This window comes from Pristiophorus japonicus, chromosome 15, assembly GCF_044704955.1.
Source record: "Pristiophorus japonicus isolate sPriJap1 chromosome 15, sPriJap1.hap1, whole genome shotgun sequence".
Taxonomy (NCBI): Eukaryota; Metazoa; Chordata; class Chondrichthyes; family Pristiophoridae; genus Pristiophorus; species Pristiophorus japonicus.
The window spans coordinates 96,261,407-96,288,396 of NC_091991.1; the positions used below are offsets into that span (position 1 = coordinate 96,261,407).

The 26,990-nt window shown below is 45.3% G+C and overlaps 1 protein-coding gene across 2 annotated transcripts in view; it reads right to left on the bottom strand.

The window, feature by feature from the left end:
- kdm5a (lysine demethylase 5A) overlaps nucleotides 1-26,990 on the bottom strand; it is a 316,406-nt gene that overhangs the window by 19,122 nt on the left and 270,294 nt on the right. Inside the window, exons 27-28 of one of the 2 annotated variants that reach the window (XM_070900728.1) lie at nucleotides 25,348-25,740; nucleotides 24,119-24,231 (exon numbers count right to left, since the gene is read on the bottom strand). In XM_070900728.1, the coding sequence (XP_070756829.1) occupies nucleotides 24,119-24,231; nucleotides 25,348-25,740 (506 nt within the window). Of the gene's footprint in view, nucleotides 1-23,053; nucleotides 24,232-25,347; nucleotides 25,741-26,990 lie in introns of those variants that run through there. The other variant, XM_070900727.1, reaches the window with a different exon arrangement.

Here is a 26,990-nt window from a genome sequence, read left to right on the forward strand (position 1 = left end):
GTGACATGATAGGTCCAAGTCAGCATGGATTTGTGAAAGGGAAATCATGCTTGACAAACCTTCTGGAATTTTTTGAGGATGTTTCCAGTAAAGTGGACAAGGGAGAACCAGTTGATGTGGTATATTTGGACTTTCAGAAGGCTTTTGACAAGGTCCCACACAAGAGATTAATGTGCAAAGTTAAAGCACATGGGATTGGGGGTAGTGTGCTGACGTGGATTGAGAACTGGTTGTCAGACAGGAAGCAAAGAGTAGGAGTAAATGGGTACTTTTCAGAATGGCAGGCAGTGACTAGTGGGGTACCGCAAGGTTCTGTGCTGGGGCCCCAGATGTTTACATTGTACATTAATGATTTAGACGAGGGGATTAAATGTAGTATCTCCAAATTTGCGGATGACACTAAGTTGGGTGGCAGCGTGAGCTGCGAGGAGGATGCTATGAGGCTGCAGAGTGACTTGGATAGGTTAGGTGAGTGGGCAAATGCATGGCAGATGAAGTATAATGTGGATAAATGTGAGGTTATCCACTTTGGTGGTAAAAACAGAGAGACAGACTATTATCTGAATGGTGACAGATTAGGAAAAGGGGAGGTGCAACGAGACCTGGGTGTAATGGTAGGTTGGCATGCAAGTACAGCAGGCGGTTAAGAAAGCAAATGGCATGTTGGCCTTCATAGCGAGGGGATTTGAGTACAGGGGCAGGGAGGTGTTGCTATAGTTGTACAGGGCTTTGGTGAGGCCACACCTGGAGTATTGTGCACAGTTTTGGTCTCCTAACTTGAGGAAGGACATTCTTGCTATTGAGGGAGTGCAGCGAAGATTCACCAGACTGATTCCCGGGATGGTAGGAATGACCTATCAAGAAAGACTGGATCAACTGGGCTTGTATTCACTGGAGTTCAGAAGAATGAGAGGGGACCTCATAGAAACGTTTAAAATTCTGACGGGTTTAGACAGGTTAGATGCAGGAAGAATGTTCCCAATGTTGGGGAAGTCCAGAACCAGGGGTCACAGTCTAAGGATAAGAGGTTAGCCATTTAGGACCGAGATAAGGAGAAACTTCTTCACCCAGAGAGTGGTGAACCTGTGGAATTCTCTACCACAGGAAGTAGTTGAGGCCAATTCACTAAATATATTCAAAAGGGAGTTAGATGAAGTCCTTACTACTCAGGGGATCAAGGGGTATGGCGAGAAAGCAGGAAGGGGGTACTGAAGTGCATGTTCAGCCATGAACTCATTGAATGGCGGTATAGGCTAGAAGGGCTGAATGGCCTGCTCCTGCACCTATTTTCTATGTTTCTATTAGCTGCTTTCCAATCCGCTGGTACCTCCCCAGAGTCCAGAGAAATTTGGTAATTATAACGAATGCATCTGCTATAACTTCTGCCATCTCTTTTAATACCCTGGGATGCATTTCATCCGGACCAGGAGACTTCCTAACTTAAGTCCCATTAGCCTGTCCAGCACGACCCCCCTAGTGATAGTGATTATCTCAAGGTCCTCCCTTCCCACATTCCCGTGACCAGCAATTTTTGGCATGGTTTTTGTGTCTTCCACTGTGAAGACAGAGGCAAAATAATTGTTTAAGGTCTCAACCATTTCCACATTTCCCATTATTAAATCTCCCTTCTCATCTTCTAAGAGCGCCGTGTGTTGTGTGAACTCGGGAGTGTGAGCGCTGTGTGTTCCCTGAACTCGGGAGTGTGAGCGTTCAGAACTTGGCCAAAACTAGGGGACATAATCTCAAAATAAGGGGCCGCCCATTTAAAGCTGCTATGAGAAGTTTCTTCTCTGAGGGTTGTAAATCTGTGGAATTCTCTGCCCCAGAGCTGTGGAGGCTGGGTCATTGAATATATTTAAGGTGGAGATAGACAGTTTTTTGAGCGATAAGGGAATAAAGGGTTATGGGGAGCGGGCGGGGAAGTGGAGCTGAGTCCAGGATCAGCTCAGCCATGATCTTATTGAATGGCGGGGCAGGCTCCTGCTCCTATTTCTTATGTTCTTATTTGTCACAGCCAAGGGGGTAAGTGATTGGTAAGTAGTTTTTCTTTTTCTTTCTTTATCAGCAAGTAACCTTTTAACACTGTTGTTGCCCAATTAGGTTAATCTAAGGGTTAAGTCATGGCAGGAGAGCTCGGACACGTGTTATGCTCCTCCTGTACTATGTGGGAATTCAGGGACGCTTCCGGTGTCCCTGACGACTACGTGTGCGGGAAGTGCATTCGCCTACAGCTCCTGACGGACCACATTGTGGCACTGGAGCTGCGGGTGGATTCACTCTGGAGCATCCACGATGCTGAGAATGACGTGAATAGCACGTTTAGTGAGTTGGTCACACCACAGGTAAAGGGTACACAGTCAGATAGGGAACGGGTGACCAACAGGAAGAGCAGTGCAAGGAAGGTAGTGCAGGGGTCCCCTGTGGTCATCCCCCTGCAAAACGGATACACCGCTTTGGGTACTGTTGAGGGGGTGACTCATCAGGGGAGGACAACAGCAGCCAAGTTCATGGCACCGTGGGTGGCTCTGCTGCACAGGAGGGCAGGAAAAAGAGTGGGAGAGCGATAGTGATAGGGGATTCGATTGTAAGGGGAATAGATAAGCGTTTCTGTGACCGCAACCGAGACTCCATGGTGGGGAGGAGTTAAACTAACATGGCAAGGGGATGGGAACCTATGCAGGGAGACAGAGGAAAATAAAATGGAGGCAGAAGCAAAAGATAGAAAGGAGAATAGTAAAAGTGGAGGACAGAGAAACCCAAGGCAAAAAACAAAGAGGGCCACATTGCAGCAAAATTCTAAAGGGGCAAAGTGTGTTCAAAAGACAAGCCTGAAGGGTCTGTGCCTCAATGCGAGGAGTAGTCGGAATAAGGTGGATGAATTAACTGCGCAGATAGCAGTTAATGGATATGATGTAATTGGCATCACGGAGACATGGCTCCAGGGTGACCAAGGCTGGGAACTCAACATCCAGGGGTAACCAACATTTAGGAAGGATAGGCAGAGAGGAAAAGGAGGCGGGGTGGCATTGCTGGTTAAAAAGGAAATTAATGCAATAGTAAGGAAGGACATTAGCTTGGATGATGTGGAATTAGTATGGGTGGAGCTACGGAATACCAAAGGGCAGAAAACGCTGGTGGGAGTTGTGTACAGACCACCAAACAATAGTAGTGAGGTTGGGGACAGCATCAAAGAAGAAATAAGGAATGTGTGCAATAAAGGTACAGCAGTTATCATGGGCGACTTTAATTTACATGTAGATTGGGCCAACCAAACTAGTAGCAATGCGGTGGAGGAGGATTTCCTGGAGTGTATTAGGGATGGTTTTCGAGACCAATATGTCGAGGAACCAACTAGAGAGCTGGCCATCCTAGACTGGGTGATGTGTAATGAGAAGGGACTAATTAGCAATCTTGTTGTGAGAGGCCCCTTGGGGAAGAGTGACCATAATATGGTAGAATTCTTTATTAAGATGGAGAGTGACACAGTTAAATCAGAAACTAGGGTCCTGAACTTAAGGAAAGCTAACTTCGACGGCATGAAGCGTGAATTGGCTAGCGATACTTAAATGTGGATAGGCAATGGCAAACACAGATCACATGGATGAACTTCATCAATTGTACATTCCTGTCCGGAGTAAAAATGAAACCGGGAAGGTGGCTCAACCGTGGCTAACAAGGGAAATTAAGGATAGTGTTAGATCCAAGAAAGAGGCATATAAATTGACTAGAAAAAGCAGCAAACCAGAGGACTGGGAGAAATTTAGAATTTAGCAGAGGAGGACAAAGGGTTTAATTAGGAGGGAGAAAATAGAGTACGAGAGGAAGCTTGCCGGGAACATAAAAACTGACTGCAAAAGCTTCTATCGATATGTGAAGAGAAAAAGATTAGTGAAGACAAACGTAGGTCACTTGCAGTCGGACTCGGGTGAATTTATAATGGGGAACAAAGAAATGACAGACCAATTGAACACATACTTTGGTTCTGTCGTCACGAAGGAAGACACAAATAACCTTCCGGATGTACTAGGGGACTGAGGGTCTAGTGAGAAGGAGGAATTGAAGGATATCCAAATTAGGCGAGAAATTATGTTGGGGAAATTGATGGGATTGAAGGCCGATAAATCCCAGAAGTGGCCCGAGAAATAGTGGATGCATTGGTGATCATTTTCCAACAGTCTATCGACTCTGGATCAGTTCCTATGGACTGGAGGGTAGCTAATGTAACACCACTTTTTAAAAAAGGAGTGAGAGATAAAACGGGTAATTATAGACCGGTTCGCCTGACATCAGTAGTGGGGAAAATGTTGGAATCAATTATTAAGGATGAAATAGCAGCGCATTTGGAAAGCAGTGACAGGATCGATCCAAGTCAGCATGGATTTATGAAAGGGAAATCATGCTTGACAAATCTTCTGGAATTTTGATGATGTAACGAGTAGAGTGGACAAGGGAGAACTAATGGATGTGGTGTATTTGGACTTTCAAAAGGCAAGGTCCCACATAAGAGATTGGTGTGCAAAATCAAAGCACATGGTATTGGGGGTAATGTACTGGTGTGGATAGAGAATTGGTTGGCAGGCAGGAAGCAGAGAGTCGGGATAAACAGGTCCTTTTCGGAATGGGAGGCAGTGACTAGTGGAGTGCCGCAGGGCTCAGTGCTGGGACTACAGCTCTTTACAATATACATCAATGATTTGGATAAAGAATTGAGTGTAATATCTCCAAGTTTGCAGATGACACAAAACTGGGCGGCGATGCGAGCTGTGAGGAGGATGCTAAGAGGCTGCAGGGTGACTTGGACAGGTTAGGTGAGTGGGCAAATGCATGGCAGATGCAGTATAATGTGGATAAATGTGAGGTTATCCACTTTGGTGGCAAAAACACGAAGGCAGATTATCTGAATGGTGGCAGATTAAGAAAAGGGGAGGTGCAACGAGACCTGGGTGTCATGGTTCATCAGTCATTGAAAGTTGGCATGCAGGTACAGCAGGCGGTGAAGGCGTCAAATGGCATGTTGGCCTTCATAGCAAGGGGATTTGAGTATAGGAGCAGGGAGGTCTTACTGTAATTGTACAGGGCCTTGGTGAGGCCTCACCTGGAATATTGTGTTCAGTTTTGGTCTCCTAATCTGAGGAAGGACGTTCGTGCTATTGAGGGAGTGCAGCGAAGGTTCACCAGACTGATTCCAGGGATGGCTGGACTGACATATGAGGAGAGTTTGGATCAACTGGGCCTTTATACACTCGAGTTTAGAAGGATGAGAGGGGATCTCATAGAAACATATAAGATTCTGACGGGATGGGACAGGTTAGATGCAGGAAGAATGTTCCCGATGTTGGGGAGGTCCAGAACCAGGGGACACAGTCTTAGGATAAGGGGTAGGCCATTTAGGACTGAGATGAGGAGAAACTTCTTCACTCAGAGAGTTGTTGACCTGTGGAATTCCATGCCGCAGAGAGTTGTTGATGCCAGTTCATTGGATATATTCAAGAGGGAGTTAGATATGGCCCTTACAGCTAAAGAGATCAAGGGGTGTGGAGAGAAAGCAGGAAAGTAGTACTGAAGGAATGATCAGCCATGATCTTATTGAATGGTGGTGCAGGCTCAAAGGGCCGAATGGCCTACTCCTGCACCAATTTTCTATGTTTCTACGTGTTGCATCATCTCTGAAATCGGGATTGTAGGCGCTGTGTGTTGTCTGAATTCGTGTCAGCGCTGTGCGTTCCCGGAACATAGAAAATACGTGCAGGAGTAGGGCATTCGGCCCTTCGAGCCTGCACCACCATTCAATACGATCATGGCTGATCATTCACCTCAGTACCCCTTTCCTGCTTTCTCTCCATACCCCTTGATCCCTTTAGCCATAAGGGCCACATCTAACTCCCTTTTGAATATATCCAACGAACTGGCCTCAACAACTCTCTGTGGTAGAGAATTCCACAGGTTCACAATTCTCTGGGTGAAGAAGTTTCTCCTCATCTCGGTCCTCTATGGCTTACCCCTTATCCTTAGACTGTGACCCCTGGTTCTGGACTTCCCCAACACCGGGAACATTTTTCCTGCATCTAACCTGTCCAATCCCGTCGGAATTTTATATGCTTCTGTGAGATCCCCTCATTCTTCTAAATTCCAGTGAATATAAGCCCAGTCGATCCAGTCTGTCTTTATATGTCAGTCTTGCCATCCCAGGAATCAGTCTGGTGAACCTTCGCTGCACTCCCTCAATAGGAAGAATGTCCTTCCTCAGATTAGGAGACTAAAACTGCACACAATACTCCAAGTGTGGTCTCACCAAGGCCCAGTACAACTGCAGCAACACCTCCCTGCTCTGAGACTCAAATCCTCTCGCTATGAAGACCAACATGCCATTTGCTTTCTTAACTGCCTGCTGTACCTGCATGCCTACTTTCAATGACTGATGTACCATGACATCCAGGTCTCGTTGCACCTCCCCGTTTACTAATCTGTCACCATTCAGATAATAATTTGCCTTCCTGTTTTTGCCACCAAAAGTGGATAACCTCACAGTTAGCCACATTGTACTGCATCTGCCATGCAAGTCCCCCTGCAGCCTCTTAGCATCCTCCTCACAGCTCACAACGCCACCCAGCTTCGTGTCATCTGCAAACTTGGAGATATTACACTCAATTCCTTCGTCCAAATCATTAATGTATATTGTAAATAGCTGGGGTCCCAGCACTGAACCTTGTGGTACCCCACTAGTTACTGCCTGCCATTCTGAAAAGGACCCGTTTATTCCCACTTTTTGCTTCCTGTCTGCCAACGAGTTCTCTATCCACGTCAATACATTACCCCGAATCCCATGTGCCTTAATTTTGCACACTAATCTCTTGTGTGGGACCTTGTCAAAAGCCTTTTGAAAGTCCAAATACACCACATCCACTGGTTCTCCCTTCTCCACTCTACTAGTTACATCCTCAAAAAATTCTAGAAGATTTGTCAAGCATGATTTCTCTTTCATAAATCCATGCTGACTTGGACCAATCCTGTCACTGCTTTCCAAATGTGCTGCTATTACAGCTTCAATAATTGATTCCAGCATTTTCCCCACCACTGCTGTCAGGCTAACCGGTCTATAATTCCTTGTTTTCTCTCTCCTTTTTTAAAAAGTGGAGTTACATTAGCTACCCTTCAATCCATAGGAACTGATCCAGAGTCCATGGAATGTTGGAAAATGACCACCAATGCATCTAGGGCCACTTCCTTAAGTACTCTGGAATGCAGACTATCAGCCCTGGGGATTTTTTCGCCTTCAATTCCATCAATTTCCCTAACACCATTTTCTGACTAATAAGGATTTCCCTTAGTTCCCTCACTTCCTCCTCCTCGTGAGACCCTCGGTCCCCTAGTATTTTCGGGAGGTTATTTGTGTCTTCCTTAGTGAAGACAGAACCAAAGTATTTGTTCAATTGGTCTGCCATTTCCTTGTTCCCCATTATGAATTCACCTGATTCTGACTGCAAGGGACCTACATTAGTCTTCACAAATCTTTTTCTCTTCACATATCTATAGAAGCTTTTGCAGTCAGTTTTTATGTCCCCTGCAAGCTTCCTCTCATACTATATTTTCCCCCTCCTAAATAAACCCTTAGTCCTCCTCTGCTGAATTCTACATTTCTCCCAGTCCTCAGGTTTGCTGCTTTTTCTGGCCAATTTATATGCATCTTCCTTGGATTTAACACTATCCCTAATTTCCCTTGTTGAGCCATGGTTGAACCACCTTCCCCGCTTTATTTTTACACCAGACAGGGATGTACAATTGTTGTAGTTCATCCATGTGGTCTTTAAATGTCTGCCATTGCCTATCCACCGTCAACCCTTTAAGTATCATTCGCCAGTTTATCCTAGCCAATTCATGTCTTATACCATCGAAGTTACCTTTCCTTAAGTTCAGGACCATAGTCTCTGAATTAACTGTGTCACTCTCCATCTTAATGAAGAATTCTACCATATTATGGTCACTCTTCCCCAACTGGCCTCGCACAACAAGATTGCTAATTAATTTTCTCTGATTACACAAGACCCAGTCTAGGATGGCCTGCTCTCTAGCTGGTTCCTCGACATATTGGTCTAGAAAAAGATACCTTATACACTCCAGGAAATCCTCCTTCACAGTATTGCTACCAGTTTGGTTAGCCCAATCTATATGTAGATTAAAGTCACCCATGATAACTGCTGTACCTTTATTGCACGCATCCCTAATTTCCTGTTTGATGCCATCCCCAATCTCACTACTACTGTCTGGTGGGCTGTACACAACTCCCACTAACGTTTTCTGCCCTTTGGTAATCCGCAGCTCTACCCATATAGATTCCACATCATCCAAGCTAATGTCCTTCCTTATTACTGCATTAATATTCTCTTTAACCAGTAATGCTACCCCACGTCCTTTTCCTTTCTATCTATCCTGCGTGAATATTGAATACCCTTGGATGTTGAGTTCCCAGCCTTGGTCACCCTGGAGCCATGTCTCCGTAATCCCAATTACATCATATCCGTTAACAGCTATCTGCGCAGTTAACTCATTCACCTTATTATGAATGTTCCTCGCATTGAGACTCAGAGCCTTCAGACTTGTTTTTTTAACACTCTTTGTCCTTTCAAAATTGTGTAATGCGGCCCTTTTTGATTTTTGCCTTTGATTTCTCTGCCCTTTCTTACTTTTCTCCTTCCTACCTTTTGCTTCTGCCCCCTCTTTACTTTCCTCTGCCTCCCTGCATAGATTCCCATCCCCCTGCATATTAGTTTAAACCCTCCTCAACAGCACTAGCAAACACTTTTCGATTTCATGGCCCAACATGACCAAGAACACTTCTTCCAGCTTGAAGCTGCCTACCAATAGCAACCAGCATGATACGCTGTCGAATGACAATTGCCCCCATTGAAATCTCTCACTGACCTTGTAAGCAAAGTGTCACGGCACATAAAAGTGCCGTTTGCAACTGCAGCAGTCGCTGACAACTGCGATGCATGATCCTCCAGCCTCCGTTTAAATGTGCCGGCAATAGTGCCCGCTGCACCCTCGGATTGCTTGTTTCTTTCAGGCGTTTCCTGGGGCGGTCGTTAAATGTGACGCCAAGGCCAAAAGTTCCATCCGGGGCTCTAGCGGGCCTTGCACGCAGATTTACGTCACACTGACGGTCAAAACAGAGGGCGGGCAGTCAGTTTTTTCACCGCCGCAAAACCATTTGGGAAACTTCTAGCTGGGCCCTAAATCCTGGACGCCCCGTTTCACGCCCAGAAACAGCATTTACCAAATCAGCGGAAAATGCAGCCCTGTGTGTTTCATGTACGAGGACCCATAGATCCTTCTATACCACAGCATTATGTAATCTCTCCATTTAATTATTAGATTTTTTATTCTTCCTACCAAAGTGGATTACCTCACATTTTCCCAAATTATACTCCATCTGCCAAATTCTTGCCCAATCACTTCACCTATCTATTATCATTTTGCAGATTCTGTGTCCTCTTCACAATTTGCTCTCCCACCTATCTTTGTATCATCAGCAAATTTGGCTACATTAATACTCGGTCCCTTCATCCAAGTCATTAATATAAATTGTAAATAGTTGAGGCCCCAGCACTGATCCCTGCGGCACCTCACTAGTTACAATTTGACCCATTTATCCCGACACACTGTTTTCTGTTAGTTAACCAATCCTCTATCCATGCTAATACATTGCCCCAACCCCATGAGCTCTTACCTTGTGCAGTCACCTTATCGAATGTATTCTGGAAATCCAAATACATTACATCTACTGGCTCCCCTTTATCTACCTGCTTGTTACATCCTCAAAGAACTCCAGCAAATTTGTCAAACATGATTTCTCTTTCATAAAACCATGCTGACTCTGCTTGATTGTATTGTGATTTTCTAAATGTCCTGCTACTACTTCCTTAATAATGGACTCCAGCATTTTTCCAATGACAGATGTTAGGCTAACTGGTCTATAGTTTCCTGATTTCTGTTTCGCTCCTTTCTTGCGTTGTGTTTGTGGTTTTCCAATCCGCGGGACCTCTCCAGAATCCAGGGAATCTTGGTAGATTACAACCAATGCATCCATTATCTCTTCAGCCCTAGGATGCAGATCATCAGGTCCAGGGGACTTACATAGGAACATAAGAATTTGGAGGAGTAGGCGATTTGGTCCCTCGAGCCTGCTCCGCCAGTTAATAAGATCATGGCTGATCTGATCATAGACTCAGCTCCACTTCCCTTCCCGCTCTCCATAACCCTTTATTCCCTCATCGCTCAAAAATCTGTCCATCTCTGCCATAAATATATTCAATGACCCAGCCTCCACAGATTTCTGGGGCAGAGAATTCCACAGATATACAAACCTCAGAAGAAATTCCCTCATCTTAGTTTTAAATGGGTGGCCCCTTATTCTGAGACTATGCCCCCTAGTTTTAGTTTCCCCTATGAGTGGAAATATCCTCTCTGAATCCACCTTGTCGAGCCTCCTCATGTTTCGATAAGATCACCTCTCATTCTTCTGAACTCCAATGAGTATAGGCCCAACCTACCTTGCTAAGTGAATCCACAGATCTCTGGAATCAACCTAGTGAACCTTCTCTGAACAGCCTCCAATGCAAGTATATCCTTCCTTAAATATGGAGACCAAAACTGTACGCAGTACTCCAGGTGTATACCCTGTATAGTTGTAGCAGGACTTCGCCTGCTTTTATACTCTATCCCCCTTGCAATAAAAGCCAAGATTCCATTTGCCTTCCTGATCACTTGCTGTACCTGCATACTAACTTTTTGTGTTTCATGACAAGGACCCCCAGTACTGCAGCACTTTGCAATTTTTCTCCATTTAAATAATAATTTGCTTTTCTATTATTTCTGCCAAAGCAGCTAGCGTCACATTTTCCCACATCTGCCAAATTTTTGCCCACTCATTTAGCCTGTCTATATCCCTTTGCAGATTTTTTGTGTCCTCCTCACATTTGCTTTCCCACCCATCTTTGTATCACCAGCAAACTTGGCTACATTACATTCGGTCCCTTCATCTAAGTCATTAATATAAATTGTAAATAGTTGAGGCCCCAGCACATATCCCTGTGGTACCCCACTAGTTACTGACTGTCAACCTGAAAATGACCCATTTATACTGACTCCGTGTTCTCTGTTAGTTAGCCAATCCTCTATCCATGCTAATATATTACCCCCAACCCCGGGAACTTTTGTCTTGTGCAGTAACCTTTTATGTGGCACCTTATCGAATGCCTTCTGGAAATCCAAATACACCACATCCACTGGTTCCTCCTTGCTACATTCTCAAAGAATGCCAGCAAATTTGTCAAACATGATTTCCCTTTCATAAAACCATGCTTGATTGAATTATCTTCTAAGGGACCAACATTTACTTTAGCTGCTACTCTTACTTTTTATGTACCTGTAGAAGCTTTTGCTGTCTGCTTTTATATTCTCATACTTTCAGAATATATCTTCCCCCTCTATTTTTTTTTAGTCGCTCTTTGCTGGACTCAAAAAATTTCCCAATCCTCTGGTCTACCACTAATCTTTGCAACAATGTATGCCTTTGTTTTTAATTTGATACCATCCTTAGTTAGCCATGGATGATTCATCCTTCTCTCAGGGTCTTTCTTTGTCACGGGAATATATATTTGCTGAGAGTTATGAACTATCTCCATTTTCTATTTTCCCAGTCCACTTTAGCCAACTCTGTCTTCATACCTTTGTAATTGCCTGTATTTAAGTTCAGGACACTTGTTTGAAAGCCAAGAATCTCACCCTCAAACTGTATTTGAAATTCTAACATGCTATGATCATCCTTCCCTAGAGGATCCTTGACTATGAGATTAATTAATCCTATCTCATCACACATTACCAGATCTAAAATAGTCTGCTCCCTGGTTGGTTCCCCAACGTATTGTTCCAAGAAACTATCCCGCATATACTCTATGAACTTTTCCTCCAGGCTACCTTTGCCAATTTTATTTATCCAATCAATATGAAGATTAAAATCGCCCATGATTATTGCCGTACCTTTCTTACAAGCCTTCATTATTTCTTCATTTATTCCCTGTCCTACAGTGTGGCTACTGTTAGGGGGCCTACATACTACTCCCACCAGCGACTTTTTCCCCTTATTATTTCTCATCTCCATCCAAACTGATTCTACATCTTGATCTTGTGAGCCAATATAATTTCTCTCTTCTGCACTTATCTCATCCTTTATTCACAGAGTTACCCCACCTCCTTTTCCTTTCTGTCTATCCTTCCGAATTGTGAAATACCCCTGAATATTCAGTTCCCATCCTTGGTCACCTTGCAACCATGTCTCTGTAATGGCGATCAAATCATACACATTTATTTCTGTTTGTGCCGTCAACTCATCTATCTTGTTACAAATGCTGCGTGCATTCAGATAAAGAGTTTTTAATTTTGTCTTTTTACCATTTTTCCCTGCTCTGACTACTTTCTGGTGCACTGTTATGTTTATATGCTCTTCCCTTCCTATCACACTCTGGTTATCATTACTGCTATCGCTACCCTGCATCTTTGCCTTCTTTCCTCCTTGACTTTTTAATTTCCGCTCACCTGAACCTCCCCCGTCCTCCCCACTATTTAGTTTAACAGCCCTAGTTATTAGATTGGCCAGGACACTAGTCCCAGCACAGTCTAAGTGAAGCCCATCCCAATGGAACAGCTCCCTCTTACCCCAGTATTAATGCCAGTGCCCCATGAACCAAACCGATTTCTCCCACACCAGTCTTTGAGCCATCTCTCTGATCTTATTTACCCTATGCAAGTTTGCTGGTGGCTCAGGTAGTAAGTAATCCAGAGATTATTACCTTTGTGGTTCTGCTTTTTTCATTTAGTCCCTCTTACTCCTTCAGCAGAACCTCTTTGTTTGTCCTATCTATGTCGTTGGTACCCACGTGGACGACAACTGGATCTTCCCCCTCCTCGGCTGCAGAGAACGGTATCTATCCCCCTAACTATACTGTCCCCTACCACTACAATGTTTCTTTTTACTCCCCCACTTGAATGGCCCCCTGTACCACGGTGCTGTGGTCAGTTTGATCATCCTCCCTGCAGTCCCTGCTCTCGTCCACACAGGAGTAAAATTCTCGAACCTGTTGGACAAGAACAAGGGCTGAGGCTCCCCCATCACTACCTCCTGGGTCCCCATACCTGCCTCGCTCGTAGTCACACCCTCCTGTCCCTGACCACGGGCCAAATTTGAATTAATTAACCTAAGGGGTGTGACTGCCTCCTGGAACACAGTGTCCAGGTAACTCTCCCCCTCCCTGATGTGTTGCAGTGTCTGAAGCTCGGACCCCAGCTCATCAAACTCTGAGCCGAAGTTCCTCGAGCTGTAGACACTTGCTGCAGATGTGGTCACCGTGGCCCTCAATGGGCTCAACCAGCTCCCACATGTTGCAGCAGTAACACATTGCCCGCCCTGCCATCTCAAATGTATTTAATTAATTAGGTTTTCAAGTTTTGAATTATCAATTATCTAGTTTTTAATTTGTAATCCCAGCTCTTAATTTAAACCAATGCCCAAGTTTAGAAAAGAGAGAAATACTCACCAATCACTTATCCGCTTTCCTGTGATGTCACTTTGTTTTAAAAATAATCTCCCTCATAGGTTCGTTCGCGCTGCTCCCGCTCTCGAGAGTGTGAGCTCTGTGTGTTGTGTGAACTCGGGAGTGTGAGCTCTGTGTGTTGTGTGAACTCGAGAGTGTGAGCTCTGTGTGTTGTGTGAACTCGCGAGTGTGAGCTCTGTGTGTTGTGTGAACTCGCGAGTGTGAGCTCTGTGTGTTGTGTGAACTCGAGAGTGTGAGCTCTGTGTGTTGTGTGAACTCGAGAGTGTGAGCTCTGTGTGTTGTGTGAACTCGAGAGTGTGAGCTCTGTGTGTTGTGTGAACTCGAGAGTGTGAGCTCTGTGTGTTGTGTGAACTCGGGAGTGTGAGCTCTGTGTGTTGTGTGAACTCGAGAGTGTGAGCTCTGTGTGTTGTGTGAACTCGCGAGTGTGAGCTCTGTGTGTTGTGTGAACTCGCGAGTGTGAGCTCTGTGTGTTGTGTGAACTCGCGAGTGTGAGCTCTGTGTGTTGTGTGAACTCGCGAGTGTGAGCGTCGTGTGTTGTGTGAACCCGGGAGTGTGAGCGTCGTGTGTTGTGTGAACTCGCGAGTGTGAGCGTCATGTGTTGTGTGAACTCGGGAGTGTGAGCGTCATGTGTTGTGTGAACTCGCGAGTGTGAGCTCTGTGTGTTGTGTGAACTCGGGAGTGTGAGCTCTGTGTGTTGTGTGAACTCGAGAGTGTGAGCTCTGTGTGTTGTGTGAACTCGAGAGTGTGAGCTCTGTGTGTTGTGTGAACTCGAGAGTGTGAGCTCTGTGTGTTGTGTGAACTCGCGAGTGTGAGCTCTGTGTGTTGTGTGAACTCGAGAGTGTGAGCTCTGTGTGTTGTGTGAACTCGAGAGTGTGAGCTCTGTGTGTTGTGTGAACTCGCGAGTGTGAGCTCTGTGTGTTGTGTGAACTCGAGAGTGTGAGCTCTGTGTGTTGTGTGAACTCGGGAGTGTGAGCTCTGTGTGTTGTGTGAACTCGAGAGTGTGAGCTCTGTGTGTTGTGTGAACTCGCGAGTGTGAGCTCTGTGTGTTGTGTGAACTCGCGAGTGTGAGCGTCGTGTGTTGTGTGAACCCGGGAGTGTGAGCGTCGTGTGTTGTGTGAACTCGCGAGTGTGAGCGTCATGTGTTGTGTGAACCCGGGAGTGTGAGCGTCATGTGTTGTGTGAACTCGCGAGTGTGAGCTCTGTGTGTTGTGTGAACTCGCGAGTGTGAGCTCTGTGTGTTGTGTGAACTCGCGAGTGTGAGCTCTGTGTGTTGTGTGAAGTCGGGAGTGTGAGCGTGTGTGTTGTGTGAACTCGCGAGTGTGAGCTCTGTGTGTTGTGTGAACTCGGGAGTGTGAGCTCTGTGTGTTGTGTGAACTCGGGAGTGTGAGCTCTGTGTGTTGTGTGAACTCGGGAGTGTGAGTGCTGTGTGTTGTGTGAACTCGGGAGTGTGAGTGCTGTGTGTTGTGTGAACTCGGGAGTGTGAGTGCTGTGTGTTGTGTGAAGTCGGGAGTGTGAGCTCTGTGTGTTGTGTGAACTCGAGAGTGTGAGCTCTGTGTGTTGTGTGAACTCGCGAGTGTGAGCTCTGTGTGTTGTGTGAACTCGAGAGTGTGAGCTCTGTGTGTTGTGTGAACTCGGGAGTGTGAGCTCTGTGTGTTGTGTGAACTCGAGAGTGTGAGCTCTGTGTGTTGTGTGAACTCGAGAGTGTGAGCTCTGTGTGTTGTGTGAAGTCGGGAGTGTGAGCGTGTGTGTTGTGTGAACTCGCGAGTGTGAGCTCTGTGTGTTGTGTGAACTCGGGAGTGTGAGCTCTGTGTGTTGTGTGAACTCGAGAGTGTGAGCTCTGTGTGTTGTGTGAACTCGAGAGTGTGAGCTCTGTGTGTTGTGTGAACTCGAGAGTGTGAGCTCTGTGTGTTGTGTGAACTCGCGAGTGTGAGCTCTGTGTGTTGTGTGAACTCGAGAGTGTGAGCTCTGTGTGTTGTGTGAACTCGAGAGTGTGAGCTCTGTGTGTTGTGTGAACTCGCGAGTGTGAGCTCTGTGTGTTGTGTGAACTCGAGAGTGTGAGCTCTGTGTGTTGTGTGAACTCGGGAGTGTGAGCTCTGTGTGTTGTGTGAACTCGAGAGTGTGAGCTCTGTGTGTTGTGTGAACTCGCGAGTGTGAGCTCTGTGTGTTGTGTGAACTCGCGAGTGTGAGCGTCGTGTGTTGTGTGAACCCGGGAGTGTGAGCGTCGTGTGTTGTGTGAACTCGCGAGTGTGAGCGTCATGTGTTGTGTGAACCCGGGAGTGTGAGCGTCATGTGTTGTGTGAACTCGCGAGTGTGAGCTCTGTGTGTTGTGTGAACTCGCGAGTGTGAGCTCTGTGTGTTGTGTGAACTCGCGAGTGTGAGCTCTGTGTGTTGTGTGAAGTCGGGAGTGTGAGCGTGTGTGTTGTGTGAACTCGCGAGTGTGAGCTCTGTGTGTTGTGTGAACTCGGGAGTGTGAGCTCTGTGTGTTGTGTGAACTCGGGAGTGTGAGCTCTGTGTGTTGTGTGAACTCGGGAGTGTGAGTGCTGTGTGTTGTGTGAACTCGGGAGTGTGAGTGCTGTGTGTTGTGTGAACTCGGGAGTGTGAGTGCTGTGTGTTGTGTGAAGTCGGGAGTGTGAGTGTGTGTGTTGTGTGAACTCGCGAGTGTGAGCTCTGTGTGTTGTGTGAAGTCGGGAGTGTGAGCGTGTGTGTTGTGTGAACTCGGGAGTGTGAGCGCTGTGTGTTGTGTGAACTCGGGAGTGTGAGCGCTGTGTGTTGTGTGAACTCGGGAGTGTGAGCGCTGTGTGTTGTGTGAACTCGGGAGTGTGAGCGCTGTGTGTTGTGTGAACTCGGGAGTGTGAGCGCTGTGTGTTGTGTGAACTCAGGAGTGTGAGCGCTGTGTGTTGTGTGAACTCAGGAGTGTGAGCGCTGTGTGTTGTGTGAACTCGGGAGTGTGAGCGCTGTGTGTTGTGTGAACTCGGGAGTGTGAGCGCTGTGTGTTGTGTGAACTCGGGAGTGTGAGCGCTGTGTGTTGTGTGAACTCGGGAGTGTGAGCTCTGTGTGTTGTGTGAACTCGAGAGTGTGAGCTCTGTGTGTTGTGTGAACTCAGGAGTGTGAGCGCTGTGTGTTGTGTGAACTCAGGAGTGTGAGCGCTGTGTGTTGTGTGAACTCGGGAGTGTGAGCGCTGTGTGTTGTGTGAACTCGGGAGTGTGAGCGCTGTGTGTTGTGTGAACTCAGGAGTGTGAGCGCTGTGTGTTGTGTGAACTCGGGAGTGTGAGCGCTGTGTGTTGTGTGAACTCAGGAGTGTGAGCGCTGTGTGTTGTGTGAACTCGGGAGTGTGAGCGCTGTGTGTTGTGTGAACTCGGGAGTGTGAGCGCTGTGTGTTGTGTGAACTCGGGAGTGTGAGCGCTGTGTGTTGTGTGAACTCGGGAGTGTGAGCTCTGTGTGTTGTGTGAACTCAGGAGTGTGAGCGCTGTGTGTTGTGTGAACTCGGGAGTGTGAGCTCTGTGTGTTGTGTGAACTCGGGAGTGTGAGCTCTGTGTGTTGTGTGAACTCGGGAGTGTGAGCGCTGTGTGTTGTGTGAACTCAGGAGTGTGAGCGTGTGTGTTCTCTGTAATCACTTGTGATACCGTTGTGCCTTGTCTGAACTCTGCAGCCGAAGTATTGGATGGGTGTTGTCCTTTCACATCCTGGTGGGAATAAGCTTTTCCTTTATTTGTACCACAGTGGTGTCAGTAAATCAGCCGGTCAAGTTTTCTACAATGTGTAATTTGATCCTGTCATTGTCAGGCAAGCTAGAGTTCAGAGAAGGCACAGCTGTGACACTCCCCAACTTTGTTCAGTCTCATATAGTTCACATCTTGGACACTTTGCAGATTTAGAGTTTCTGCAAAGGATGATTACAGTGTAAACATGAATGCTATTAAACATTCCACATTTCCAAAAATGCAGGTGAAGGTGAACTTTAATGGGGATGAAGGAATTGAAAGCACTGGAGGTTAGTGCAAATTAGCCACCTCGTGGACTACTGATGTATTTCGGAAACTTTCAGGACCGAGCTTTGTATGACAGCTTTGTTTGTGGGATGAAAAATTAACGAATCAGAAGTAAATTATTCATAACCCCTAACTTGGCTTTTGATTTAGCTTGTCAGACAGCTATTTCAATGGATATGGCTGACCAATACTCCAGAGAATTTCAGACCATTTCCAGTCGTCAGACAACATAGAAACATAGAAAATAGGTGCAGGAGTAGGCCATTCAGCCCTTCGAGCCTGCACCGCCATTCAATAAGATCATCGCTGATCATTCCCTCAGTACCCCTTTCCTGCTTTCTTTCCATACCCCTTGATCCCTTTAGCCGTAAGGACCATATCTAACTCCCTCTTGAATATAGCCAATGAACAACCGAGGTGAATCAGCTGCAAGCTAAAAGTAAACGGTAGTTTGGCCCCAAGGCCTCAGCAACTGGCCACGGTAACAGTGCATTGAAGTCGTGCTATCAGTGCCTGGGACAACACATCGCTAAAGCTGTCCTTCTGTGAGGGCAATGTGTTTCTACTGCAGGACAACTGGGCATCTTGCAAAGGAGTGCCGACAGAAGAGTAAACCAACTGGCAGTGCTAGAAGTAGAATCTCCAGACACTACATAACATTGAAGAGAATTAACAGGATGTGTAGATTCTGGAGATACACATCATCAGGAGCATGAGGGTATCGAACAGCGATTCGCGAGGTATCGTCATCCAAGTAGATGTTGTAGGAACCAGGATACCCATAGAAATTGGCATTGGTGCATCTGTGAGCATAGTACCGGAATCGCCATATTGCGACAAGCCGTGAGATTATCGACTAGAGAAATCGAAGATAGAGCTGCGAGGCTAATCAGGAAAGGTAATCCTGTAATCAGAAATGTCATCATACCAGTGAAATACAGGGATCAATTTCAGAGCTTGCCTCTGATAGTAGTGGCACGAGATAAGCCTGCCTTTGGATCACTGAAGCTGGATTGGAATGAGATTTCTGCGAAACAGACAGTCCGATCCAAGGCTTCAAGGCGAGTGTCAGGGTACAGAAGGACACAAGACCGGTTTGGTACGTCCTGTACCATACGCACTCGGAGAAAGTTGAGCAAGAACACAAAAGACTAGAAACTGAGAGCATTATCTGCAAGGTAGATCTGAGTAACTGGGCTACACCCATTGTTGTACCTAAATCGGATGGTAATCTGATGGTGTGGTGATTATAAACCAGGTTCTAGAGTGTAGTCTACCCAATGTGTTGCCAAATGTGGAAGATTTGTTCACAACACTGACAGGTGGTCAGATCTTCAAAGTTAGATCTAACAAATACCTACCTATATCTCGAGTCATGCTTGAATCGAGTCATAAATACTCACCTCAGCCTGTACATCAGTTTAATAGGCTGCCATTTGGAGTGTCCTGTGCCCCTGACATATTCCGGGGGGGGGGGGGGGTGGTGAACCAAATTTTGCAAGGGATTGAAGGGGAAGTGTGTTATTTGGATGACATACTCAGTTCAGCACCAAACAGGTAAATCCATATTGACTGAAATGCTCAAACGGCTAGAGAAGCAGAGTACAAGTGACTGCTCACAAGTGAGTTATTTCAAAACTCAGTGGAATACTTGGGGCACAGAGTAGACAAAGACGGTTCACATCCAACCAAGGAAAAGCTGGATGCAATCTGAAATGCGCCCACCCCCATGAATGTCTCTGAACTTCAATCATTTTTGGGTCTTTTGAACTATTATGGAAAGTTCCTCCCAAGCTTGGCTACAGTGTTACATCCACTGAATGAGCTGTTGAGAAAACAGGTCCCTTGGAAGTGGTCAAAAGAATGCGACACAACATTCGAAGTGTAAAAGGCCAGTTGGTAGAGAGCACCATGTTAGTTCACTATGACGTATCTAAGGAGATCAAGCTAGCATGTGAGGTCTCTCCGTATGGAGTCGGGGCAGTGATTTCTCATGTACTACATAGTGGGGAGGAGAGACCAATTGCTTTTGCTTCACGCACCCTCAGTGCCAGTGAGCGGAATTATGCGCAGATCGAAAAGGAAGCTTTGGCATTAATTTTTAGGGTCAAGATGTTTCACAAATACTTGTTTGTTTGGTCGTATGTTTACCATAATTACTGACAATAAGCCCCTGACAGCAATCCTCCATCCAAAGTCCCCAGTTCCAACCTCAGCTGCAGCCCGAATGCAGAGATGGGCTTTGTTTTGTTGGCGTATATGTATGACATAGAGCACAGCTGATCACAGTAATACTGATGCTATGTCTAGGTTGCCATTTCCATCACAAGTGTTCTATTTCTCATACACTGATGAGTTCCCAGTCACAGCTGACGAGATTGTTAGGGCAACCAAACGTGACCCATTTATATCAAAGGTGTATGATTACATAGCTAATGGATGGCCAAACCAAGAATCAAGAGTAAGATGTTCATCATAATTCATTCGTTGGAATGAATTGCCAGTGGATTGTATCATGTAGGGTACAAGAGTAGTTATCCCAAATAGGTTCAGGTCCAAATTGTTAGATCTTCACGACCAACACCTGGGAATGTGCTTGACCAAGAGTTTTGCACGCACAGTTATTTATGGTGGCCAGGATTTTAGAGTACGTCGTCAGTCTGTGTATAACATGTCAATCGGAGAGCAAGAAACCACCATCAGTACCATTACAGCCATGGAAATGTCCCCCTAGGGTGTGGCAAAGGTTACATGTAGATTTTACTGAGCTAGAAGGACAGTAATTGTTCAGTGATAGTCACTCAAAGTGTTTCGGATTCGGAAAATAACAAGCAAAACACCAGACAATTTGCGAAGATTGTTTTCTTCATACGGCCTCCCAGAAGAAATTGTGTCTGATAACAGGCCGCAATTTTGTTCTGAAGACTTTACACAGTTCATGAGAAGAAACGGTGTGAAACAAACCAAAGTTCTACCATACCACCCTGCTTCAAATGGTGCAGCAAAGCACACAGTGCAAATGACCAGATTATCAATGCCCTTATCAAGCAAATAATAGATACAAATCCAAAGAAACGGCAGTTGTCGTTGGACCACAAACTGGCAAATTTTCTGGTTACCTATCAGAATACTCCTCATACCACTACTGCTAGAAAACCAGCAGAGTTGTTTCTCAAACGACAGCCACGAACCAGGTTCTTGCTGTTAAAGCCAAACTTGGCACAGTCAGTAGAAAAATCATAGAAATTTATAGCACGCAAGGCAGCTATTTCGGCCCATTGTGTCCGCGCCGGCCAACAAAGAGCTATCCAGCCTAATCCCACTTTCCAGCTCTTGGTCCGTAGCCCTGTAGGTTACAGCACTTCAAGTGCACATCCAAATACTTTTTAAATGTGGTATGGGTTTCTGCCTCTACCACCCTTTCAGGCAGTGAGTTCCAGACCCTCACCACCCTCTGGGTGAAGAAATTTCCCCTCAAATCCCCTCTAAACCATCTCCCGATTAGTTTAAATCTATGCCACATGGTTGTTGACCCCTCTAAGGGAAATAGATCCATCCTATCCACTCTATCCAGGCCCCTCATAATTTTATACACTTCAATCAGGTCTCGCCTCAGCCTCCTCTGTTCAAAAAAAAACAAACCCAGCATCTCCAATCTTTCCTCATAGCTAGAATTCTCCAGTTCAGGCAACATCCTCGTAAATCTCCTCCTGTACCCTCTCTAATGCAATCACATATTTCCTGTAATGTGGTGACCAGAACTGCATGTAGTACTCCAGCTGCGGCCTAACTAGTGTTTTATACAGTTCAAGCATAACCTCCCTGCTATTGTATTCTATGCCTCGGCTAATAAAGGCAAGTATACCATATGCCTTCTAAACCACCTTATCTACCTGGCCTGCTACCTTCAGGAATCTGTGGACCTGCACTCCAAGGTCCCTTTGTTCCTCTACACTTCTCAGTATCCTACCATTTAATGTGTATTCCCTTGCCTTGTTAGCGCTCCCCAAATGCATTACCTCACACTGCTCTGGATTGAATTCAATTTGCCACTGTTCTGCCCACCTGACCAGTTATTGATATCTTCCTGCAGTCCGCAGTTTTCATCTTCATTATCAACCACACAGCCTATTTTAGTGTTGTCTGCAAACTTCTTAATCATACCCCCTGCATTCAAGTCTGAATCATTGATATATACCACAAAAAGCAAGGGACCTCGTACTGAGCCCTGCAGAACCCCACTAGAAACAGCCTTCCAGTCACAAAAACACCTATCAACCATTACTTTCTGCATCTGAGCCAATTTTGGATCCAACTTGCCACTTTGTCCTTGTTCCAATGGAATTGATCATATCTTACCTACAGATGTGGAAGGAGTTGAAAGTTAGGATGATTCCATTTTTTTTGAGTCAGATAGTCTTATCACGAGAAACAATCAAGGCAGAAAGCGAGTCATGATAAAGGTAGAGTTTGTGAGAGAAGTGTGAAGTTGAACCAGAAGATTAGAATGAAGAACCATCACCATAAATGGATAAAGTGGTTACTAGAAAGAGTAGTGATGTGGCCCATGAACATATTTGGTCAAAATGTTTGATTATGGAAAGGTTAGGTTTGTTCATATTGATCAAATCTTACCTACAGATGTGGAAGGAGTTGAATGTTGGGATGATTCAATTTATTCTGATGAGTCAGATAATCTTGCAACAAGCAAATCCTACAGCAGGTGTACCAGAAATAAGACCGAGAGAAAGCCAGAATTCAAGTCCGAGTCCAAGTCAGGCAAACAGTTTGAAAGTGTAGATCAAGGTCAGCCCTTGGAGAAAAATTATTCTCAGGCTCAGCCTAGAATGAGTCAAAGTCCTTCAACAAGATCAGAAAGTTCTGTTCAAGAAAGAAGGTATCCTCTTCAAAACAGAAGACCAGTGGTCAAGTTTAATTGTTAAATATGGAAAATAAGTTCATAAATTCTATAGTTGAATTTGAGAAATGTATACCAAAAGTTGCGTATACCATGCAAGTCATGTACAATGATTATTTGCTATGATTAACTTCTTCAATAAGGAAGGAGAAGTGTAATAGAGCCACCTGGTGGACTACTGATTTATATAATAATAAAGCTGTACAGTTCTTAACTGGAGGCCATGTTGGGCCTTTGCTGTATCTCAAGATACCACAATCAGAAGATGGGCAAGTTGGCAGTTCTCGAAATCAAGACAACAGGTATCAGCTCCAACAATACAATGGGAGATACTGTTTGGATTAGGAATAAATGGGGGAAGAAACCCTCAGGGAAGAAATTCCACATCCACAGAGCTACAGGACTTTCAGTGTCAGCGTGTAAGCTGTGTTTTACAAAGATGGCTGGCTAAAGTGTTCAAGTGTGATGTACATTTCATTTCCCCGATATTAAGGGTACACGCAAACAAATCCAACAAAAAAAGTAGGAAAACCACCAGTTGTTATGGTTGCTGTATTGGGGTTTGTAACTTGCAACGAGCAATTGCTCCTCAGACATGGGTGAAGAGGTTACATCCTGATACACATTACATAAACAAAAAACAAAAAAATGATAAATAAAAAGAGAAACATCTACAAAAAGTTTAAACCGCTTCGTATCTTACAGCAAAACCTGCATAAATACATAAAATGACTGGGCAACTAGGAAGAATGTGTTTGTCCCTGTTAGTTTAGCTGGGTCCCAAGGCATAATTGGTGCATGTACTCCATTAACTGTGATCTCATCTGTGCACTCTATTTAGAGGTATTGTTGTTCCCTTGTTCAACAAGAGAGCTCTGTACATTAACAGCATCTGAAAGTATCTCTGTGCAGTGGATTTACAACTCATTTTATCCAAAACAGACTCCAGGTGGTGCAGGAAAGACATTTGGTAAAATCTGCCCACACCTGACTGTGACACACCCTCCATTTTTAAACAAAGGGCCTGCTCTAACAATATCTAAAAGGTGCAATACAACAAAAAAGTTCAATTTCAAACTGTCTAAACAAGTCTCAATTTAATTAAAATTACTTTAAAAGGAACAGAAGGTTAAAATACTTAAAACAAATGACTTCTTGCTACAAAGCTGGAGCATTGTGGGTGCCTGACGGGAATGTATTGTGGAATCCGGGCCCCCCCTCCCCGCTCTGGCTCCCCACTCTGGCTTCCCACGCCCCCTCCCCCAGCACCCCCTACTTCCCCCGCCCCACTACCCCAGCTCCCCCAAATGTGAGGGGTGTCTTTCCAAGCCTGTGAGGAGCACACAGACGTTTCACAACGCTAATCTTAACCATCTTCTTCACGTCCCTCCTTAAAAATGCAGGGTGCATGGGATTTCTCGACAGAGTGCTGTGCACATCAGTTCTGATCGTGGTCCTGTTTTAAGCTGATAGCTTGACAGTACTTCCCATGAAAGGCAGTAATATGGGACTAGCTGCTGTCCTTCGAGTCTTCCAAAAAAGATGTGGCAGTGTATGTTGCAGGGAGCCCTTGTGCTGCTCTGATGGCTGGAGTCACTTGCCTGGTGCAGCCGGTACAGATGTAATCCTCATTCTCGGCCATCTCAGAAGAGACACCCACACAGACCTGGTGGAACCATTCGTCACAGCCTCCATCGCACTGCACCCAGTCAACCTGTAGCACACAAACCCAGCAAATGTTACTCTCAACACACTTGGCTTTTCTGTCATACAACACACAAGTTGTACTGCCCATTCATTTCAACAGGAAGCCGAGCAACGACAGGAATGTAGTCCAGGCAGATTGCTTGAATGTTGCACATGATGAAACTGATTAAAGCAACATACTCACAGCAGATCTAACCCACTGTCACTGCATCAAAAAGGACTTTTAAAATTAATTCTGATACTAATCAGGTCTTAAGAAATGCATCACATGTCTAGCCCACCATAAAAACTGCATCCCTTCATCGTACATGTCAACCAGTGCTGTTCTTTGGGTCTGGGCCAGGTATCAATGTTTGCCAACAACATTCAGTTCACAATGATCCGCGCTCCCTTAATGCTACTCCTACTGAGTCCTGATAGTAATGGAGTGATTCCAACCACTGCATACTGTGTTTGCGATTCGTACAAGGCCAAGGGTTCCTGATGACTGCATGCAATGCTTCATTAGCAGCAGGAGTAGGATAGGACATGAAGGAGAGAGCAGAAATGGATGGCAATGAAGGGAGAGGGAAAGGGATTGAAGATGGGAGCAGTGCTGGGGGTGGGAGGGTGGAAGAATTGGAAGAGAGTCTCAGAGGGTGGGGAGTTGAATGAGACAGTGTCTCTGAACAGCAGGGATAGAATGCCTCTGTGAATGGAGGCAAAGTAGCTAGAGATAGGAATGTCACTGCTACAGTAACTTTGGGGTGAATGCTAGTGTGGTTAAGCTATTGAAAATACAAATCCACTGTTTTTCCTTTTTTTAAAGATTAAAAATGTATTAATTGTGAAAGATATAAAAATGCTTAAAATTAACATAACTATTTAACTGCCATTCACCCATTAATAATCGACTCCAATATCCAGTTCACTATATCTTGAACAGACAAAAGTCCAAGCTATGGCTCATGCCCAACAACATCCTGTAAAGGGGATTAGTATGAGCAACAGGCCAATAATAGTCTGTTTTAGAGAAGGTGTGTGATGAATTACTGAGACGGTTACAGCCAAGGAACTAAGCCAGAGCCTATTAAAGCGCACCGTGGCTTGCTCCTGGCTCCAACCAGTACCGGTTGCCACTAACCTCTTCTCCACATGGCCGCTGACAGTTGAATGCAGCGCAAACAGCATTCTCATCCTCAGAGTCCTCTGCTGCAGACCAGTCCTCCCGAGCTGGTAACATCACTTTCTTTTCTTTCTTCTTTTCTAACATTCTCTCACCACTCTCTTTGCATTTCTCTTTTTTCTTCTTCTCTTTCTCCTCTTTGCCCAGTTTCTTCCCTAGTTTGCTCTGTTCTTTCATTTTCTCAGGGTTCAGTTTGAGCTTTTTCTTTTTGGGTTTGTCGAACTTTCTCAGTTCCTTTAACTTCTTGCTCTCCCCTAAGAACAGTTCTGTTTTTTCCAGTTTTCGCTTCCGTTTTTTGTCAGAAGAATCCTTGACTTTAATTCTGATGGATTTCTGCTCTGGGCCATCATCCTGAAATACAGCAAGAGTTATCAAAGGAGGAAAGAAAACGAGCTTCTGCCATCACATAACTTCGTGTAACATTTGGTCAGGCAGCACCTGTGGAGAGGAACAGAGTTAACATTTCGGGTCGATGACCCTTCATCAGAACTGGAGAGTGTGCAAAAAGAACAGATTCTTAACAAGCAGTGAAAGGGAAGATCTGTGGTAGGGTGGAAGACAGGAGAGATTAGATACACAAAAGGGATGATGGCCCAAATTCAAATGGTAATGCCATGAGTTAGATAACCATTAGTCAAGATAGGGTGTGAACGGTGGGATAACTGCCTTCTGGACTCAACATCAAGGTCAAAAATTTCAGAGCGTAACCGCTGCCAATCTTTGGCTCCGCCCCCGCCCCCCAACCCCGACCCCCCCGAGCCGGTTTCTTTCTTTTTTCTCCTGGTCTCTAATGGCAGTTGGTTGTTATCCCACCCTATCTTGACTAATGTTTTTCTAACTCCTGCTATTACCATTTGAATTTGGCCCGTCATCCCTTTTGTCTCTCTAATTTCTCCCGTCTTTCACCCTATCACAGACCTTCCCTTTCTTCCCCTCCCCCTTTCAGTGCTTGTTAAGTATAAGAACATGAGAAATAGGAGCAGGATATACAGCCCCTCGAGCCTGCTCCGCCATTCAATAAGATCATGGCTGATCTGATCATGGACTCAGCTCCACTTCCCCGCCCGCTCCCCATAACCCCTTATCGTTTCCAAAACTGTCTATTTCTGACTTAAATTTATTCAATGTCCCAGCTTTCACAGCTCTCTGAGGCAGCGAATTCCACAGATTTACAACCCTCAGAAGAAATTTCTCCTCATCTGTTTTAAATGGGCGGCCCCTTATTCTCAGATCATGCCCTCTAGTTCTAGTCTCCCCCTTCAGTGTAAACATCCTCTCTGCATCCACCTTGTCAAGCCCACTCATAATCTTATACGTTTCGATAAGATCACCTCTCATTATTCTGAATTCCAATGAATAGAGGCCCAACCTACTCAACTTTTCCTCATAAGTCAACCCCCTCATCTCTGGAATCAACCATGAGAACCTTCTCTGAACTTCCTCCAAAGCAAGTATATCCTTTCGTAAATATGGAAACCAAAACTGCACGCAGTATTCCAGGTGTGGCCTCACCAATACCTTATATAGCTGTAGCAAGACTTCCCTGCTTTTATACTCCATCCCCTTTGCAATAAAGGCCAAGATACCATTGGCCTTCCTGA